Source organism: Embiotoca jacksoni, unplaced genomic scaffold (genome assembly GCF_022577435.1).
Source record: "Embiotoca jacksoni isolate LCO1_2020_lvr unplaced genomic scaffold, fEmbJac1.0.p SCAF_34, whole genome shotgun sequence".
Lineage (NCBI taxonomy): Eukaryota > Metazoa > Chordata > Actinopteri > Embiotocidae > Embiotoca > Embiotoca jacksoni.
The window spans coordinates 3,390,644-3,410,826 of NW_027185386.1; the positions used below are offsets into that span (position 1 = coordinate 3,390,644).

At 42.5% G+C, this 20,183-nt stretch overlaps 2 protein-coding genes across 5 annotated transcripts; both read right to left on the bottom strand.

The window, feature by feature from the left end:
- Nucleotides 1-546: 546 nt before the first annotated feature.
- LOC138207775 (myc-associated zinc finger protein) lies at nt 547-9,186 on the bottom strand. 4 transcript variants are annotated; one of them, XM_069165275.1, is made up of 8 exons: nt 9,060-9,186; nt 8,136-8,286; nt 7,304-7,732; nt 6,184-6,404; nt 4,435-4,498; nt 3,435-3,606; nt 2,755-3,181; nt 547-1,380 (listed from the first exon to the last, which is right to left on the bottom strand). In XM_069165275.1, exons 1-7 carry the CDS (start codon nt 9,090-9,092, stop codon nt 2,899-2,901), a joined length of 1,353 nt encoding a protein of 450 aa, XP_069021376.1. In that variant the 5' UTR covers nt 9,093-9,186; the 3' UTR covers nt 547-1,380; nt 2,755-2,898. The 4 variants fall into 4 exon arrangements, with proteins under 4 accessions (XP_069021376.1, XP_069021375.1, XP_069021374.1 ...); XM_069165274.1 differs by having other exon boundaries at nt 6,148-6,404; XM_069165273.1 differs by having other exon boundaries at nt 7,304-7,737.
- Nucleotides 9,187-10,753: 1,567 nt separating this feature from the next.
- cdipt (CDP-diacylglycerol--inositol 3-phosphatidyltransferase (phosphatidylinositol synthase)) lies at nt 10,754-15,379 on the bottom strand. The gene is made up of 6 exons (XM_069165276.1): nt 15,210-15,379; nt 14,418-14,552; nt 14,167-14,320; nt 13,596-13,677; nt 13,418-13,499; nt 10,754-13,115 (listed from the first exon to the last, which is right to left on the bottom strand). Exons 1-6 carry the CDS (start codon nt 15,250-15,252, stop codon nt 12,973-12,975), a joined length of 639 nt encoding a protein of 212 aa, XP_069021377.1. The 5' UTR covers nt 15,253-15,379; the 3' UTR covers nt 10,754-12,972.
- Between the last annotated feature and the right edge of the window lie 4,804 nt (nt 15,380-20,183).

The following is a 20,183-nucleotide window of genomic DNA, read 5'->3' on the forward strand; positions in this document are numbered from 1 at the left end:
CCAATCATTTGGCAGCATGAGTTCAAACTTTGAGCCCTGTTTTGAATAATTTTTTGGACCACTTTGCATTGACAAATATTTTTCCTTCACTGCAGTCATCTGTGATCGACATACTTGTGATTCATTTTAGTGTATCTGTATTTAAAATTTAAAAAATCCAAGCTTAATTCAAGTTCCATTGAAGAACTTTTAATTAAAGTTTGACAGTAATCAGTGTTGAGTTTTATTTACACCGTTAAGATAAATTGGTCTTTATGTCATTTATTTTTATCTCAATTTTTCATCATGCATCTAAGAATAGCAATACAAATGTGCAGAAATAAATGAAAAAAGAAATGTGAAAAGACATAAAAATGCTTCTAATTATTCTTTTATACTTTGTTATTAGTCTTTATATTTCCACATTTATTTAATCTTTTATTTCCTTTTGTTAATTTACTCATTTATTCCTCTTTTAAAAAATTTTTGTAATTATTTTTACAAATTTCTTTTTTATGGCTTTCCCATGACTCCATATGATATATCATATCAACTTGAATCCACACACGCATTTCACTGCCTTTTTAATACAGTAATATTAACGAGGCGCTATGCACTATGCTTCAAGTACAATCAATATGCACAGCCACAGAAAAATGTGTCACCAAGGTAGCTACAAATCACATGGCAATTTATCTTTTTCAAGAGTTACAAATCAGCATCCAGAGTAAGAACAAAGATCATATGAAGCAGAGAAGTTATGCACATTCAATGTCCATGGGGGGGGGGGGGTGGAGGGGAAGGAGAGCGTATATATACACCAACAACTATTGGTTTGCCTTTATCAGCCATATAAAAGTGTATGTACACCCGTCAGAAACACTCGCTCCAACAGGATCTGACAAAAGGCAAACTGGAGACTTGTTTTCGTAATAAATTAGAAGAGAAGTCGATAATAAGTCGCGTCACGGGATGTCAAGTCAAGTCATTTTCCTCGTTATAAACCAACACTGAAATCACGGAATAGAAACGGTGTAAAAACAGCGACGGCTTTTACAAAAATCATGAGCGGCTGCGTCGAGTCGGTTGAAAATGAAAAACGACGACGTGATGACAGCTAGTTGCGGAAAAAGCCGTGTGAGTAGAAATACACATCGTTTGTCCTCCTCGATGAGGTTTTCCTTCGGGTCTCTTCCTCCCCCTGTAGAGTTTGTACAGTTTAAAGTGTTTGTGTCTCTGCGTCGGAGGCAGATCAGCTGTTTAATATTGACGGAGATCCAAAAATCACAGACAAATAAAAACAAACAATAAAAAGGTCCAAAAAAAGGACGTCGTCTTTGTGAAATCATCCGACGGACGAGGAAGATTCTCCCGATCGGAGGCCGCCTGCTCGGAAACTACCTGAAAAAAAATAAAATGAAAAACAAGTTCTATTAAAATGCAAACGTGGAAACTACAGATTTTTATTCATTCGTGTGCTATTATTGCTCCTTTTTTATTTCACTGGACACTGCGGTCAAAAACAAAACTGCACATTCATGTTTCACCCTAAAAACTGAGACGTGAAGAATTTTTCAGCTTTTCTTCCTGTTAAAAGACAGTTTTTCTTGAGTTTTTTTCATTCCTACTGTTGGAGGTTTTCTTCCTGTTAAAAGGAGAGTTTTACATCTTCCTTCTTTTAAAAAGACAGTTTTTCCTTCCTCCTGTTACTCATGTGGGATTTGTTGGGTTCCTCTGTAATGTAGGTTTTATTACGTTAAGGTTTCCACAGGTGACTGATTTGACGCTGCATAAATTAAATTAAATTAAAATTTCTGAAGATAAAATAATTCAAGAACAGTCCGGTGACCGACTGTCTGTCCATCATCAGGATGAACCGACGAACTGAGACTGCTGGTCTGTGGTGTCTTTACACAAACATGAAGAACACACCTGTTACACAACATGAAGAACACACCTGTTGCACAAACATGAAGAACACACCTGTTACACAAACATGAAGAACACACCTGTTACACAAACATGAAGAACACACCTGTTACACAAACATGAAGAACACACCTGTTACACAAACATGAAGAACACACCTGTTACACAACATGAAGAACACACCTGTTACACAAACATGAAGAACACACCTGTTACACAACATGAAGAACACACCTGTTACACAAACATGAAGAACACACCTGTTACACAAACATGAAGAACACACCTGTTACACAACATGAAGAACACACCTGTTACACAACATGAAGAACACACCTGTTACACAACATGAAGAACACACCTGTTGCACAAACATGAAGAACACACCTGTTACACAAACATGAAGAACACACCTGTTACACAACATGAAGAACACACCTGTTACACAACATGAAGAACACACCTGTTACACAAACATGAAGAACACACCTGTTACACAACATGAAGAACACACCTGTTACACAAACATGAAGAACACACCTGTTACACAACATGAAGAACACACCTGTTACACAACATGAAGAACACACCTGTTACACAACATGAAGAACACACCTGTTACACAACATGAAGAACACACCTGTTGCACAAACATGAAGAACACACCTGTTACACAAACATGAAGAACACACCTGTTACACAACATGAAGAACACACCTGTTACACAAACATGAAGAACACACCTGTTACACAACATGAAGAACACACCTGTTACACAACATGAAGAACACACCTGTTACACAACATGAAGAACACACCTGTTGCACAAACATGGAAAACTGTTACCTGCTGCTGAACTCCATCTTCCAGCTCTAGGAGGCGGCTGTCCGCCCGCCCGTCCGTCCGTCCTCTCCTCCATAATCCCCCCTCCCTTCCCTCCCCGCCCCCCCAGCCTGCTAGCTGTGGGGTTGGGGTGCGATACCGGAGCAGTCAGTGACCAGCAGTCCCACTGTGCTGGCGCTGGACACGGCGACGGATACGCTGGTGGTGCCGGCGCCGGTCGGGTCGGGGCCCGGCTCTCCCTGGCCGGCGTGGGTGCCCATGTGACCCTGGAGCTGCGTGGCCGTCTTGCACTGCACGCCGCACAGCTGGCAGAGCAGCACCCCGCCGGCCCCCGTCCCACCAAAACCCCCCCGCGCCCCGCCGCTCTCCTTCCACTCCTGGCCGTGGTGCTTCTGGGCGTGGACACGCAGGTAGGTGAGCGTGGTGAAGCCTGCAGGACATACGGACATGTCTGCTTTTAGAGGTGAAAAAAAAAAAAAAATCCCAGTAGAACCTTTAAACGTCAGTTTTTAATCAAACAATCCGTTCAGTTGTGATGCTGCGATAAAAACACGGACGAGTCCTTTAAATAAAAAAAAACAAAAAAAAAACACCCTGCTCGTCTTGCAGCCGTGTGGATTTAAACATGTACTCTGTGGCGTGTGGATTCAAAAATGCCGGCGGTGGCGTGTGCTGCGTCTTACTGCGATTGCACAGATGGCAGGCGTGGTGCTGCGACTGGTTGTGGACCCTCATGTGATCCGTGATGTACGCGGCCGACAGCAGCTTCCCGCAGATGTGACACGGAACCTTTTCCTCGTGTCGGATCAGGTGGGCGCGCAGCCGGTCCCGCGTGGCGAACGCAGACGTGCACGTCTGAGGGAAAACAAGGACATTTAAAAAAAAAATTAAAAAAAAAAAAATATATATATATGTATATATACATACATACATACATACACACACACACACACACACACACACACACACACGCACACACAACATGAATAACGTCAGAATGAATTCACATGACAGGAAAATATAAAACAAATATTCCATATTTTATGTTATTTTCTGTCGTTAAACACGTGCTCACATTTACAGCTTCAGATAACCAAATGTAAGTGTCTGTAAAATTGTAAATAAATCAAAAATATTTCAACAGTTTGAACGTTGAAATACAAAATGACACCGAAGCACACCTGCTGAAAGTCACACCGAACTAAACCCAGAATCAGTTACCAAACCCGGGATTTCACGAACACTTATTCCACATTTTTGCTGCTGCAGGTAAAAATATTGTCGTTTATTAATCTGGACCTGGAGTGTATTTTATAAAGGTAAACAAACATGTAGTTGAGCTAAAAAATATATTTTACATACAGATACCCTGCAGCAAAAAAATATTAAAACATTCCAAAAAAATAGTTTTTTTAAGGGAGTTCTCTCGTAGAGGAAATATCTCTTTTTATATAAAGATATTTATATAGATATGGATATTTATTTACATAAATATTCATTAACTTTAACCTTAAAGATTTAGAGGTTTTCAATCATAACAGTAAAAGCAGGAAGTGCAGTGCAGCATAAAAAAAGTACAATCATAAGTCATTCTGGAGGTTAGAAACTGTTTTTCATGTTTAAAATGAGGGAGGATGTGACAGCTGGACTTTAATCACCGACGGCAGTAAACAAACACGTTACCGTGCACTTGAACGGTCTCTCTGTGGAGTGAACCTGTCGGACGTGACTGTTGAGATGGTCCGGCCTGAAAAGAACCAGAACCAGAAATAAAATGAGAACATTTCCTGAGGTTCTTGTCACCGTGAAGGCAGCAACAACAACAACAACAATGTATGTTAGCTTAGCTGCACACATTTACATTACATTACCTTTCATTTAGCTGATGCTTTTATCCAAAGTGACTTACAACATACTGATGGTACATCATTGGGAGTATTTAAAAAAAATAATTTTTAGGGTTCAGTGTCTTGCTCAGGGACACTTGTGCATGTGGGTGGGAGGAGCTGGGGACTGAACCACCAACCTTCTGATTGGTGTGCAGCCCAGTCTACTGACTGAGCTACAGCCTCCCTCCCAGGGCCACAGAGAGACTGACGGAAACAAAGACCATTCACACCTAAGGACGATTTGTAGAACCACCAATTAACCTGAGGTGCCTGTTTTTGGATGTTGGGAGGAAGCCGGAGCACCCGGAGAGAACCCACGCAAGCACAGGGAGAACATGCAAACTCCACACAGAAAGGCCCAGGACCGGATTTGAATCCAGAACCTTTTTGCTGTGAGGCGACAATGCTAACCACTGCGCCACCCCACACATCATTCACAGAGGCTAATGTTAGCTTAGCAGCACACGACATTCACTGAGGCTAACGTTAGCTTAGCAGCACACAACATTCACTGAGGCTAATGTTAGCTTAGCCACACACGACATTCACTGAGGTTAATGTTAGCTTAGCCAGACACATCATTCGCAGAGGCTAACGTTAGCTTAGCAGCACACACCATTCACAGAGGCTAATGTTAGCTTAGCCGGACACATCATTCACAGAGGCTAAAGTTAGCTTAGCAGCACACAACAGTCACTGAGGCTAACGTTAGCTTAGCAGCACACAACAGTCACTGAGGCTAACGTTAGCTTAGCAGCACACAACATTCACTGAGGCTAACGTTAGCTTAGCAGCACACAACAGTCACTGAGGCTAACGTTAGCTTAGCAGCACACAACATTCACTGAGGCTAACGTTAGCTTAGCAGCACAGTCACTGAGGCTAACGTTAGCTTAGCCGCACACAACATTCACTGAGGCTAACGTTAGCTTAGCAGCACACAACAGTCACTGAGGCTAACGTTAGCTTAGCCGCACACAACATTCACTGAGGCTAACGTTAGCTTAGCAGCACACAACAGTCACTGAGGCTAACGTTAGCTTAGCCGCACACAACAGTCACTGAGGCTAACGTTAGCTTAGCAGCACGCAACATTCACTGAGGCTAACGTTAGCTTAGCCGCACACAACAGTCACTGAGGCTAACGTTAGCTTAGCAGCACACAACATTCACTGAGGCTAACGTTAGCTTAGCCGCACACAACATTCACTGAGGCTAACGTTAGCTTAGCCGCACACAACAGTCACTGAGGCTAACGTTAGCTTAGCAGCACGCAACAGTCACTGAGGCTAACGTTAGCTTAGCAGCACACAACAGTCACTGAGGCTAACGTTAGCTTAGCAGCACGCAACAGTCACTGAGGCTAACGTTAGCTTAGCAGCACGCAACAGTCACTGAGGCTAACGTTAGCTTAGCCGTACGCTAAATTCCCAGTAGCTAATGCTAGCTTATCCACGCGGGTTAGCGCTACCATCAGCAGGGGACCGTGGTGCGTCCGAGTGCGTACCGAGAGAAGGCCTTGGCGCAGTGCGGGCAGACGTACGGTTTCTCCACGCCGCCCTGGTGCGAGCGGACGTGGTAGCTCATCCTGTCTTTCCTCTTGAAGCGCTGCTGGCAGATCGGACACGAGTACGGCTTCTCGTCCGAGTGGGACAGACGGTGGCGGTTGAGGTGGTAGACGTCCCGGAAAGCTTTCCCGCAGGCCTCGCAGGCGTGGTTCTTCCTCACCTGGTTGGTGTTCGGGATCGGGATCGGGATCGGGTTCTACGGGCCAGAAAGGGAGACGCTATGTCCAACCGTCCTCGATGCTGAAGGTAGTTTTTTTTTTTAATATAAATATATAAATATAAATAAACCTCAAAAGAAAAACAAGTCACTGTTTTTTTTATTAACTTTTCACAACAAAAACTGATTTACGAACTAACTAACGTTCACCGCGCCGCAGAGCACACGTAACCGTGGTAACCGTACGCAAACACGGAGACGAGCCGCAGCCTCGCGACGTTCAACACGACTTTGGGGTCACGAAGGAAAGTGTGACTGAAACGTTGCCACGGAAATACCAAACTTTACGGCTACGACTAAAAATGCGCCCAGAAAAATGCGAACAAAATGGTTGCCGAGAAAAACGCAAATTAAATGACCGGAGAAAAACGCGATTAAAACATTCCCGAGAAATACAAAACTTTACGGCTGAGAAAAACTTTTGGAAACTAAAAACTTACTAAAAACTAAAAACTTTAGGGCTACTATTACGACGTCGCCGAGAAAAACACAAATAAAACGTTGCCGAGAAAAACGAGAATAAAACGTCGCGGAGAGAAACTCGCCCAAAAGGTGGAGAAGAAAACACGACCAAAATGTCGCAGAGGAAAACGTGATTTAAAAATGCGACGGAAACAAAACTTTCATTGAGTCGGCGTTAGAACTGTCGGATTAATTAATAATGATAATTATCGGCGGCCGTGTTGATAATGAAGACGAGACGTCGAGAGATTTGGAGGCTTGTTGCTGTTTTCACTGGGAAAAAAAAGTAAAACGGTGACTTTAGCCCCGCCCCCGCCTCTCCCCCGCCCCGCCCCCTCGCCTCTCGCCCCGCCCCTCCGACCCGCCCCCTCGCCTCACCCCCTCCCCCTGGCTGGCGGCTCTCCAGCGAAACCCACCTGCTCCATGGACCCGATGACAACAACAGCTGCCTGGATGGGTTGAGGCGGCGCAGCCATGGTTACGGTTGCCGGGGCGATGGACACAGAGACCGGCTGGCTCTGCTGGTTGGCGTGCTGACCGGGCTGGGGGAGGGCGTCCGGGGCGGCGGAGACGACGACGGCGGCGGGGGGAGGGAGGGGCTGCTGCTGCTGCTGCTGCTGCTGCTGCTGCTGCGGTGGGGGCAGGGTGAGGTGGAGGAGGGACAGCGGCACCGTCTGCTTCTCCACCCGGCCCCCCTTCGCCGCGTCCTCCTTCTCCCGCGCCGCCCGGTCCTTCATCTTGATGCCCGTGTGCACCGACTGGTGCCGCCGCAGGTTGTAGCTGTTCTTGAACTCCTTGTTGCAGGTGGCACAGATGTGGGCGGGCCGGCCCGGTTTGGGGAGCGGCTTCGCTGTCGGACACAAAGTAAAGTTCAAAGTTCAAGTCAGAATTCGCGATCTGTCCATCGAAAGGAACGATCACGCCGACAAAGAGGAATAACGTTCCTGCGTACGGAGAACAAACCGGGTCAAAAAGAAGAAAAAAAACGAAAACGAAAAGTGAGGTTTTTCTTTTCCCTCGTTTTATTTTATTAATAAGTCGTTTAATTTGAGAGTTCGATAGTTTGCAGCTTTAATTATATATAAAAAAAAAAGAAGAAGACATTATTCAGAGTGAAACCCGAAACCATCGAAAGCTCAAAATTTGATGTTTTCAACGTGACCGAAGACTTTTTTTTTTTATTTTTTTTTTTTTTTAGTGGCTTGGTGTAACGGACAGGTGTAACTGAGGCCCCGCCCCCTTCCTCACCGGGCAGCGGCTCCTCGCTCAGCGCGGCCGTGTCCACGGTGGACGGCGGCGTCACGATGTGCTCGTCCGGAGGACTCTGAGCCGAGCCGGTCAGGTCGGGCAGCAGCTCCGACTGAAGCGGCGTCTCCGGTTGGCCCTGAGTCGACGGCGTCTGCAGGAGGTCGTCAACGTCAACAACAACAACAACAACAACAACAACATGCGTCAGTTATTCCGTTTCCTGGTTCTCTGTTGTAAACTCACTGCCGATCTCAGTATTTCTCTTATCGTCGGTTTACAATCTTCCAAAACATAACAACAACATTTTGAACTGAATCCATTTTACACTTTGCTGCTTTTAAAAACTAATATTTACACTTTTTAAAAGCTTCTTTTTTTTGTTTTGCCCCCCACCGTCTTAAAAAGAAAGTTTAAACTACATTTGTCGGTGTTGTTTACATCTTCAATAACACATCTCCATGTTTGATGTAGCTCCGTTATAACCGGAGGTGTATTTTTGATTAATAATCCATCTCAGGTTTGTGTTCAAAGGGGGAAACAGGTTTTTCTTTGACCCGGCGACGCGTGTCGACGCCGGACGTGGGCTCAGTGGTTGTTTGATTAATGAAACCTAAACTTTAATGTGGTTTTAAGTAGAAAACTAGGAGGTTCAATAAAGTTAAAAGAAGTTAATCAACGAGATGAATTTAGGATTTAATTTAGGAAATAAATCAGAACCCGGAGACAACGGGTCAGGAGGTGGGAAAGCGGGATCCAAACCCACAACCTCCTCCTGACTCCTCTGTGACCTCTGCCACCCCCCCTCCCCTCCCTCCTCCATCTGCAACCCCCATGCAGAAATGTCACCCCCCCCCCCACCCCCACCCACCCCCACCTTCCCAAAGAAAACCCCACAAAGCTGCTGCAGCATCAGTCAACACTTACCTGAAAGAGGAAATTGCTCCAGGAGGTGTCCATCCTGAGGAGCCGAGATGGAACCGGGCTGAGGGACCGAAGAGGGGCGGGAGGAGGGCAGCGGAGCCGGGAACGACCGCTCCGAGAGCTGGAAGAGAAGCCGAGGCCTTGTACCGCAGCTGTGGTCTACCTGCCCGGCCTCATTAATCGACAAATGCAGAAACGGAAACCCGCCGACACGGATCAGTGCTGAAGCTGCTCTGAGTTATTAATTAAACGTGGCGGTCTGTTGGCGGCAAAACAAGCACTGACAAGATGCTTTTTTAAATGCGACAAAATGGTTGGTATCATGCTTTGCTTTTAATGGTGCGTTTTAATATTATTTGCTTATGTCTACTGTAATAAAAATTTGGTGAATTGCATGCAAAATATAGCTTATTTTGAGCAGTCCAGACGTGCTAATCATCGTCAGCAGCTGTTCAGGAGGCATTTATTTGCGATAGCTCCGGGAAAGGCCGCAGCGTCAGGTTCCAAGCCTCGGCGTTGCGTAGAACTCGTCCCCTGACTAGAGCGCTCCTGGTCGGCCGCGGTCCATGGCTCCGCCTCGGTGTTTCAATCGACAGGATGACATCTTTCTCTTTTTTTTAAACTCGCTCCCTCTCGCCCTCCCTCCCTCTCTGTCTTTCTTCCTTTTCTTTTTTTTTTTTTTTCTTTTTTTTTTTTATCTCTTCTTCACCCCCTCTGTCCCTCTCTGCTTTAAAGGGAAAGTATTTTGTGTATGCACCCTCCTCGCGGACCCCGTCTCGGCTCGTCTCGTGCCGCGCCGTCCCTCTCGCCCCCGCCGCCGCCGCCACTTCTCGGTAGGCCGACAAATAATGAAATCCGACATTTATAGATTCAGCACGGCCGTTAATTCCCCCCCCTCCCCGCACACACCTCGCTCCGCGGGTAGAAATCCACCGCTGCTCGGCGAGGAAACACCCGGCCGGCGGTCCGGACCGTGTTCGTCAGACGCGAACAAACTCTTGGCTAAAATGGTGTCGGGTTTAGCTAAAACAAGGCTTTATCCCCGGAGCATCTTAAAGGTAACGATGCGCGCAAGTGCAACAGCTGGATCTAACCTCCACACACATGACGTCCATTCCTAGACGGGCCAGACGGCGCGCCGCACCAAACTCCATTCAAAATATCTAAAATTTCACGTTGGCTCCCTTATCTGTTGGAGTCAAAGAGGATAATAACAACCTCCTGCCATTCAGTAAGAGGCAGCCATTATTTCGGCTTGTATCAAATATATATATATATATATATTTTTTTTTTTTTTTTTTAAATGCATTGGCTACAATCCCTGCATTCAAATATTAAAACTTATTTTAGTACTTAAAAGGTACTAAAATTAAAAATAGCCAGTGCAGAAAAATGCTCCATGTGACTCATACTATAATATTTGTTTTCAAACTTTTATCTTAAAAAGATGTAATACTTGCCAAATATAATAAAATATGGCAGCCTTTTTTAACATATGCTTACAGTTTAGCTTTAACTGTATGTATCTAATATTTTAAAGGTACCTTAGGTGGATTTCAAATGTTGTCCTTTTTTTTTTTCTTCTTTCTTCTCCAGTTTGTGAAGTTTGTATTTGTTTTTCTATTCAAAACACTGTTTTCATGTTTTTATGCTTTGATTTTGAGAAATAAAATTCTAAAAGGCGCAAAACAAACAGCGTGTTTTCATCGTCTTTATTGTGCAGCTGCTTTTTTTTTTTTTTTTTTTTTTACAGTAAATTCAAACCAACCAAACAAAATAACCATCAAAATATTTCAGTTACTACAATTAATTTCTCTTAAATAGAACATTTAAAGACATGGCTTCCATGTTTATATATAGATTTGTTTGTAATAATACATTCTAGGACACCAACAGCACAAACGTGACTTCAAACAACCACAAACGTAATACTTGGTGCGCTTCACATGAGGTAAACGTATGACTTGCATAACTAGCTGTTTCTAAGAAGATTAAAATTGGAAACTCACCTCGTCTACCACAAATAAAGAACGTCAGAAATCTCCAATAAGCCCCCGCCGTCCCTCCAAAAGCCCCCCAAAAAACATTTAATCAAAACCGAATGTCAGCAATAATCTCCACAAATAAACAAATAAAAACAGAAAATAGTGGCTCGGATGTCGCGAGAGGAATATTTAAGAACGAACTCGCTCCGTACGGAGCGCTTCTCATCTCGGATTTTTATTCTTTAATAAGAACGAGCGGATGTTTTTGGTCGTTGATTTCGGGGTTTCTAATCAATAAAAAAAAAAATTAACAATAAAAACAAAACAAATGAGGAATAAAAGTGGATTTTTTTATTTATTTTTTCTTTGTGTCTCGACAGTTACCGACAGTTTGTTTAACGTTAACGTGTCAGTTGTGTTTCGATGCGGCAGGCTCGCAGACATTCTGGGAAACAAAACAGCGTGATTACTCTAAAGAAAATTTGGAGGCCGCCCCCTGGTGGCCCTCGGTGGTATTACACTTTAAGGGGCTCCTGAGCTGGCTTCACTTTTCAGACTTCCGTCCATTTTTATATACATCGTTGGTTGGCCAAATGCCATGACTTCCTGTAACCCTCGGGGATTAATAAAGTAACTACCTAACCTAACCCTTTCAAATTAAAAGCCCTCGTTTCAAATTAAAAGCGCGGTAGCGTTTCCAGGTTTTGTTGGGAAAGCAGCCAACAGCAACAGACACGTTAACGTTAAACACGGCCGGCGGGAAATAAAGCGGAAATTCTCCTCTGATTCTAGTGAAGTTAAATAATTGTTCACAAGTCAGTTAGAAACCGTCAATAAGAACGACTTTGGGTCGTCAATGCACCATTTTTAAATACTTGATTATTTTCCACGAAAGATTTGTTTTCGTTTGGTCGGTGAGATGTCAGAAGTCGTTTTAAAATAACGTCTCGTCATGTCAGAAACACAAAGATATTTAAAGAAACATCACGGAAACGAAGGGACGACCGAATATTCGCGTCTGAAGCCGAAACCGGAGAAGTTACGTGTTTTTAACTGATCTGCGAAACTTGATGAAGGAATAAAGGGCGACTCATCAGATTTTAAATATCTGTAAATATGTGAGAATTATTGATCCGATATCGGCTTGTCGGCCCGATTTCCTTTTTCCTGCGTCTCCTCAGGCAGCAGGTGAAGTTTTAAAAACGTAACAAAAAAAAACATCGGTGAAGAAAACAAACGTGCGGCTTCACACAGAATAAATGACTCCTACAAAATTAAACGAGAGTGACGTCGCCGCGGTAACTTCATCCGGGCTCCTGAAAGTTTATTTTACAAGCAGACACAGTGAAATTAAATCTGAGACGCGAGACCTGATGATGAAAAATGGACTTAACATACCATAAATAAATGCTTTGATTCTGGTTCACAGCAGACGAGCGGACAAAACTGTGTCTTAAATAGAATAATAATTAGAAGAAGAAGAAGAATAGTAAGAAGTATGAGAGGAAGAAGAAGAAGAAGAAGAAGAAGAAGAAGAAGAAGAAGCACCAACCGCCCGTCCATCGATTCGTCTACATGTTTCTGTTTTTGTTATTAGTTCATATTGTGATTTCCTGTTGCATCATATGTTGTGTTGTTTGCTTGTAAAATAAATGAGAGGAGAAAAAAAGTGATTTCTGGATGTTTTGAAACTCAAGAGTCAATAATAAAGTAAATAATCAAGTCATAATAAAGTAAATCACCCTCTCAGACTCTCACCTGCCTCCTCTGGAATCTGTTTGCTTGGTCGTGAAGCGTCTCTTCGTTATAAAGTGAGAATAAATAAACCCGCGGTGGATCTGTTACCGACATCTGGCTGCCTCTTCGTCCTCCTCCTCCCACTCCGCCACCCCCCCTCCACCTCCCTCTCCTCCTCCTCCCCCTCTTCCTCCTCACTGCCTCTTCGAGTCTCTCTCCCTCTCGGCGGCGTCCAGGGCGGCCATGTTCTGGGAGGCGGTGATGAGGTGCACGACGCTGATGCCCGATTTCAGCAGGCAGATGATCCCGCAGATTCCCTGCAGCCAGTAGAGCCAGGCTGCAGACACACACATGGTCAACACTTCCTGTCCCAACACTTCCTGTCTTGCACAGTCCAAAAGGAGGCAAGAACCCATCTAAACCTCCCCTGTGTTCATTTTTTTTTCCTGACATCAGACCCACAGCATGCGTGCGTAGTCTGGTCTGACGGTTCAGGTTGGGAATTACAAAACATTCACAAACATGAAATGAATTAAAAAAAAAAAAAAAAAAAGTTAAATGAGGCCGCAGAGACGTCTCAGCCCGACGTGGTCTCGAGACGAAGGTGAGGAAAAGGAGGGTCTGAGGACGGACGCTTACCTGCGGGCTCCTCGATGTGATGGAGGAGGTACAGCAGACAGAAGAAGAGCTCATTCCCGGCGCACATCACGAACAGAACCGGCTGCAGGACACAAACAAATAAATAAAACGCGGCTCTTTTCTTTTCTGTTGAATTTGAAACAAACAGATTTAACAATAAATCATCCCGACCGCTCACCTTGGACGTGTAGTAGATCCGGAGGACGGGGTTCCCCGACAGGTCGATGGTCTTGTGGCTCGCTGATCCTTTTATCGTAGAGCTGAGGAAGACAACGGAGAACATTTATCTCGATTCTTTTTCATTTTTTATTTTTTTTATTTAAGGCCATAAAATGTCTATAAAATGTTTTATTTATAAATGACTAAACTTCCTGTATTGACCCACATGATTTAAACATTAAATCTGTTATTCGTGACATAAGCGCAGCCCACTTACTGATTTTATTACCTATATCTTCCTGATTATTTTAACTATAATCGTCCAAATTATATTAGCTTCTGTCCCCTCCGACAGCAAATTAAAAAACAAACAACACCTACAACTTTTAGAAATTAAATTTGAAGACGTTAAAATCCCCCCCCCCCCCCCCCCCCCGGAGACCTTTTAAAAGTACTTTAATGCTTCTTGAGTGTTTCAGTAATGTCGGCTCGCTCTACAGGTGTAGAAGAAGAAGAAAGCCTGCTCACAGACTGAAAAGTTTCACCTGGATTCACTCACAGGAAATCGTCATCGGACGCCGCCGACTCACCTGTGCAGGTGCAGCCAGTGGCTGGCGATGTCCACGCACATGCTGATCTGGAAGAGGAAGGTGTAGGACGGGTAGAGCAGCGACAGGTTGACCAGCAGACACATGGTGGCGCAGCGGTCCGTCAGCATGTCCATCATGGCGCCGAACTTGGTGGCTGGTAGAAAAATAAAAATTAAAAACACAGAGAGAGTCAGCTGGGAGGCCGTTGGACCCGGGGGGGGGGGGGGGAGTCAACGCGCTCGGATACGTACACTGGTTGAGCGCTCGGGCGGCGTGGCCGTCGAAGGCGTCGAGCAGCGCGCTGAGCAGGTAGCAGAAGACGGCCGGCCACGGACAGCAGGGCATCAGGTAGAAGGAGAGCAGCGCCAGGACCACGCGGGCGTAACCTGGGCAACGGAAATATTACGGTTAAAGATGGACAGAAAATTTAAATCACAGCTTCACAGAGTAGCTGAAATGTGAAATTTTTGTTTAGTAAAAAGATATGAACCAAATAAAAGCCTCATTTAAGAGTCTGGATTCAGAATATATATATATATATATATATATATATATATATATATTTTTTTTTTTTTTTTTTTTAACTTTTTTTTTAAACTACAACAACTTAGATGATGAATCTATTATTAATGTAGTTAAAGTAATTGTTTCCTGTTCAGATTAAACCAGCTTTTCACAGCATTTATTTGTATTTGTGCCCCCAAAAAAAATTAAATCAAAGATTTGCAAATATTTTCTATTTAGTCCAACATTTCCCAGTAAACAAGGTGAAAAGTAGATTAAAAAAATAAATTTAAAAAAAATCGAATTAAACTCAGTGTAAGTTAAGCTTCTTGTTTCTGTCATGTTTTGGCCTCATTTGTCCTCCGGACTTCAAGTTCATTAGTCAAACGGAAACACATGAAAGAGTTAAACCAGATTGTCTAAATTTGGCCTTTTTTTGAATGGACTTTGGTCCCAGTGTCTCAGCAGCATCTACAGTGACGTTACGTTGGCTAACGCTGAGATAGCTCCGTGTTGTCAGAGGCGGTAAAATAACTCACCGATCAAATTGGGAACGAACATGAAAATGTTTTCTTCCGCCATCTCGGCGGTTCCGGGTCCAAACGGGTCGGATTTCTGAGCGTGTTCGCCGGCTATGTTCGACAAGGAAACTGCGGAAGACAGTTGAAGGTTTGGCAGAAGGGATGACTTCCTGTCAGTGGCGGCGGCCCGCAGAACCGGAAGTAGCACGAGAACGGCTTCCGCTGTTTTCTTCTTTCAGAATAAAAGCGCCATTCTGACCCAAACTGTCTGGCGGAATTTTAGCTGCATACTTAAAGGGAACCGTATAAATAAATATATACAATTATATTATATTTGCATATAAATAGCATGAAATAAGACCTGAACCGTCACAACGATCACAAACCACAGAAGACCTGAGATCGTTTTGTTTTATTATTCAAGGTTGGCGCAAAATACCCACAATGCACCAGTCATGAGCACGCGTCTGTTTTTTTTAGTTTGTTGTGGGTCAGAAGAGGGTTTGAAAACCGCGGGTGGGGGTTCTATTGTGCCGTTTCCTGTCCCCTTCAAAATAAAACACTTCAAGTGACCCAATGCTGACTGTTACACTGATCGGTCAGTCTGCAGATCTGGATTTGTTCATCTTGAAAACTGTCTGGAATAGATGACCTGATCCGGTAAAACATAGGATTTTCAAATTAAAAGCAATCTTTTATAACTCCTCTAAACAGAGAACTGCAGGTCACAAAAAAAAACCAGTAACAAACTGGAAAGTGTGTCGATTATTTAAAAGTTCATATCGCAAAATAAAATTCTGATCAGGACTATTTCTGGGGTGCATTCACTGACCCTCCGTTAACCTCCACGTCGCTCCTTAAAAACAATAAAAACAAACCGACTCTTCTGTTTTTGTTCTTTTATTTCTCCAAAATTATTTCGTTACGTTTCTGTACAAGTCGTTTCTTCCAACGCTCGGCACTGAACCTGAACATGTTAAAGTCCTGCATCCATACAGCAGCTTCCTCCTCCTCCTCCATCATCATCATCCTCATCCTCATCATCATCCTCACAGCCGCTCCCATCAGTCTCTCACCTGCTGGCCACAAACACAACGACAGTCCGGGTACTTCCTGTTTGTTTGTTTGTTTCGGGGGGAGGAAGTTCGTTTCCCGTCTGTGGAGGCAGGAAAACTAAAAACTTTTAAAACTGCACCAGGAAACACGCGAACACGCGAACACACCAGGGATCATCTGGCCAACTGCAGTTTGGGAAATTTATTTCTTTGCTGTCGACTCTTTTTTTTTTTTTTACAACAAATTACTGTTTTTAGATGTCAAACTGTCCTTGAACGCAACACAGAGGCGACCCACTGACAGCAATTTATGCTCCTGAGAATGTTAAAGGTGAAGAAACTAGAGCTGAAATAAATTATCTATTATTGACTTTCAGAACTAACTGGAAATTAAAAAGTCACTTTTTATTTTCAAAACGTCTTTAAAGACATTGTTCTCATTTTAAACTGAATATATTTTGTTTCAAGAAATTTTGTCACTATTTTCTGTTATTTTGAACATCAAATGTTTGTTAAATATATAAAAAAAATCAGCAACCATTTCTTTGTTTCATCAGCTGATTAATCTGCAGATTTTCTCATCAATTAACAGATTGTTTATCGTTAAAATGTCCCCTGGCTCAAACATATCATCATGACACTTTTCCTGAGTCCGACATTTAAAATACAAAATGAGACATAAAATTTAAAGTTAGTGGAGTTAAACAGCATTACAAAACACTTTTTTTTTTTTTAAATGTGAAAAAAATTAAAAAAAACCTCTTACTGTGAAAACTCAAAAGAGATTCAGTTTTCTGTGATGTAAAACACAAAATTCTCCCTTTAAAAGGAGCTAAAACAAAAAAAACATTGAGTCCATTGATCAGAACATTAATTCGCTTGTTTCAGCTCTAATTATCAAAACGTCACATTTAACAGGCAGTTTCATTTCCACCGTTTTATCAACCAGAACATAAACAAATTGTTTTTTTTTGTTTTTGTTTTTTTACATTTAACTCGAAGACGACAGCAAACATTAAAATTTCCCAAAAAAAATCCTTTACTTTTGACAAAGTACATAAATCCTGAAGTCAGTAAACATCTCACAAGCTATTGATCAGAACTAAAGAGTCGCTTCACTGTCGGACTCGTTGTGACTTTAACTTCCCCGGTGCAGCTTTAATTTGGCAAAAATAACTCGCATCAGGAATGGTCGGGTTTTTCAAAATAAAACAAGGTTGGCAAAAAAAGAAATCTCACGCTTCAAACGACCAGCAGCTTCCTGTCAACCCGACGTCTCCCGTGACTCGCGTCCGGCCCTGAAAGTCCGTTAAAGTCCAGCATGTCCTGCAGCGATAATGTGTTAAAAAGGAAAAAGGTACATTTTACAGCTCTTCCACTCGTTGATTTGTCTCTCCGGCTCTCATTCAGCGTCTCTCGTCAACATTTGCACAAAAAAATGAGAAGGAAAACAAAAAAGAAAAAGAACCATGTTTTTTTTTTTTTTCTTTCTTTTTTTTTTTTTCTTTAAAATCCACCCAAACATTCTTCGACTATCAGTGCAAATGAGGTAGACGTGACGACTACAGACGGCGTCCGATGGCGCGGAGCTTGGATTTTTCTACCCATTCGGACTGTGCAAAATCAAACGATGAGGCGAAAACACGCAGTGGAGGTCGGCTACGGAGTCCCGAAGTGAGCAATGTTCAAATGAAATAAAAGTCAGTATGAAATAAATCATTAGATGAACAAGTCACGTAAAATACACAAAAAAAAAAAAAAAAGATTTGTGAAATTATCGACCCGAAAAAATTTAAATTCAACTCATTGAAATATTTTATTTCTAATGATGTTAATGCTGTTTTATATAGTCATGGCTTTTTAAAAAAAAAAAAAATTTATTCACTTCCAGTCACTTTCATTTCTTGAATTTCAATTTTATTTCTTAAACATGAATCTCACACTACTTCTGTAATTTTTGTTTATTATTAATTTATAAAAATTCTTTACGTCACTTTTTTTTGGTGGCACTTTTAATTAATTTTACTTTAAGTAAAACAATAAGACAAAATAAAACCGTCAGGAAATTGAAGTAACTGGAGGAAAACGCCACAAAAACACTTTTGAAAGGCATTTTTTTTCCTCTAAAATGCATTAAAAATGATAATGATCAAATAATTTGTTAAAGATGACCTCATAACGAGTTGAATTTCAATAATTTCCTCAATTATTTCATGACTTTTATTCTAAACAAGTTATTCATATTATTATCCATTTTTGGGCTCCATATTTTGCAGGTTACAGTGTTTTGGGGGGAAAGTCCTTCGCACAAATTAAAAAAAAAACAGCAAAATTAAAAATTAAAAAAAAGAAAGAAATGATGGCACCAAATGTAGTGAAAGAATCTGGAAACACGTCTGTTACTCGGCTCGACTGCGGACGCTCCACGTTTTTAATACTGGCTCAAAAATAAAAAAAATAAAAAAGTAGGACGCGGCCCCGCCCACAACCGGAGACTCCTCCCCCTGAGACCTCGACAGGAATGCTGGGAAAGGTAGTCCTTTTGTCCTCCTTAAAAACACTAATATTGTTGTTGTTGTTGTTTTATAGCTCTATCACAGTAACATTGCGCTTATTCCCCACCTAGTGGTCAAAATTGGCAATTACATTTTTAAAAATTAGCATACAACATAAATATTCCGACTGCAGTAGAAGTAATAATAATGATAGCATCTATTTGTCTGCTTCTAGTACAAATCGTTTAACTCACGTGACAAAATAATCATCATTATTCCTCTAACGCGGCCCTCGGTTAGTGCTTCTATGTACACCGGTCAGTACAATGCAAGTCAAAGGTGATTGGACAGTGAACAATCTTCAGAATACCTGCCGGCCACGTGTACACAGGCATCTTACATTTATATGCATTTATATAAATAGGTAGTGTGCATGTTTATTCATACAAATGTCGTCTGTACATTAGTTCCATGCACTGAGTTGCACTAGTTCGTAACGCACATGTACATCTTATCTACAGATGCAGACAGACTGTGGGAGGGGAGGGGAGGGGAAGGGAGGGGTGAGGGGCTGGGGGAGGGGGAGGGGGGGGAGACTGGTGGGGGGAAGCTGTCAGCGCTGCGCACACACACACACACACACACACATTCACACTAACAAACACACACACACACACACACACACACACACACCTGGCAGCATCCCTTTAACGAGATCTTCTTTGCCGTTTGAGCTCAGGTGAGACGACGGGCGTCGAGTGTTCGGGTTCAGTACGGAAGAAGATCTGCGTCGGCATTACACGCGCAAAAATACAACAATGATCATGATAATATTCGAACCGTCGCTCCGAGCGAATCGAGTATTTAATCGATTTTTAGCTTCGCGGTGAATTGCCGCCACCTGCTGACGGGAGCAACACATTACAACCACGGGACAAAAAGGATTATACACCCTTTTTATATTTTCACGAATATTTGAAAATCACGACCTTTCCCGAGTTAGCCTAGCCTAGCTCAGCATGAAACCAGAAGCATGTAAAGGATAAAAATAAAAAAATAAAAAACGTGTTTACAGTATTAATTAAACGTTTTTTTGTTTTTTTTAGAGGAAAGTCTTTAACGAACAGAATTGTTCGTATGCGACACAGTTATGTTTATTTTTTTCTTTCTTCGGTCTGAAGAGATTGTACGGCGGTTCGGACCGGACGTTGGAGTCTTTCTTTAATATCAATATAGCCGCCAATTTAAACAACATTGTTTTTTTTTGTTTTTTTTATTTCTCCTCATCGTGAACAGCTTCAAAAGATGATTTTAGTTTAATTAAAATGAATTAAATTAAAATTAAACGTAAAAATCTATTCAAAGGAAGCCCTTTCGAGTATTTTGATATCTATATTTCTGAAAACAAAACAAACATCTTACGTAAAACATCCAAACGTAAA

Excerpts from the sequence above, each read along its gene's own strand:
- LOC138207775 (XM_069165272.1), bottom strand. The coding sequence starts at position 9,092 with ATGGACACCTCCTGGAGCAATTTCCTCTTTCAG. Across the intron at positions 7,738-8,135 it reads GAGCGAGGAGCCGCTGCCCG|CGAAGCCGCTCCCCAAACCG; the intron begins GTGAGGAAGGGG and ends TGTGTCCGACAG. Across the intron at positions 4,499-6,147 it reads TGCGCCAAGGCCTTCTCTCG|GCCGGACCATCTCAACAGTC; the intron begins GTACGCACTCGG and ends GGTTCTTTTCAG.
- cdipt (XM_069165276.1), bottom strand. The coding sequence starts at position 15,252 with ATGGCGGAAGAAAACATTTTCATGTTCGTTCCCAATTTGATCG. Across the intron at positions 13,500-13,595 it reads GGATCTACTACACGTCCAAG|CCGGTTCTGTTCGTGATGTG; the intron begins GTGAGCGGTCGG and ends TGTGTCCTGCAG. Across the intron at positions 13,116-13,417 it reads TCACATCGAGGAGCCCGCAG|CCTGGCTCTACTGGCTGCAG; the intron begins GTAAGCGTCCGT and ends GTGTGTCTGCAG.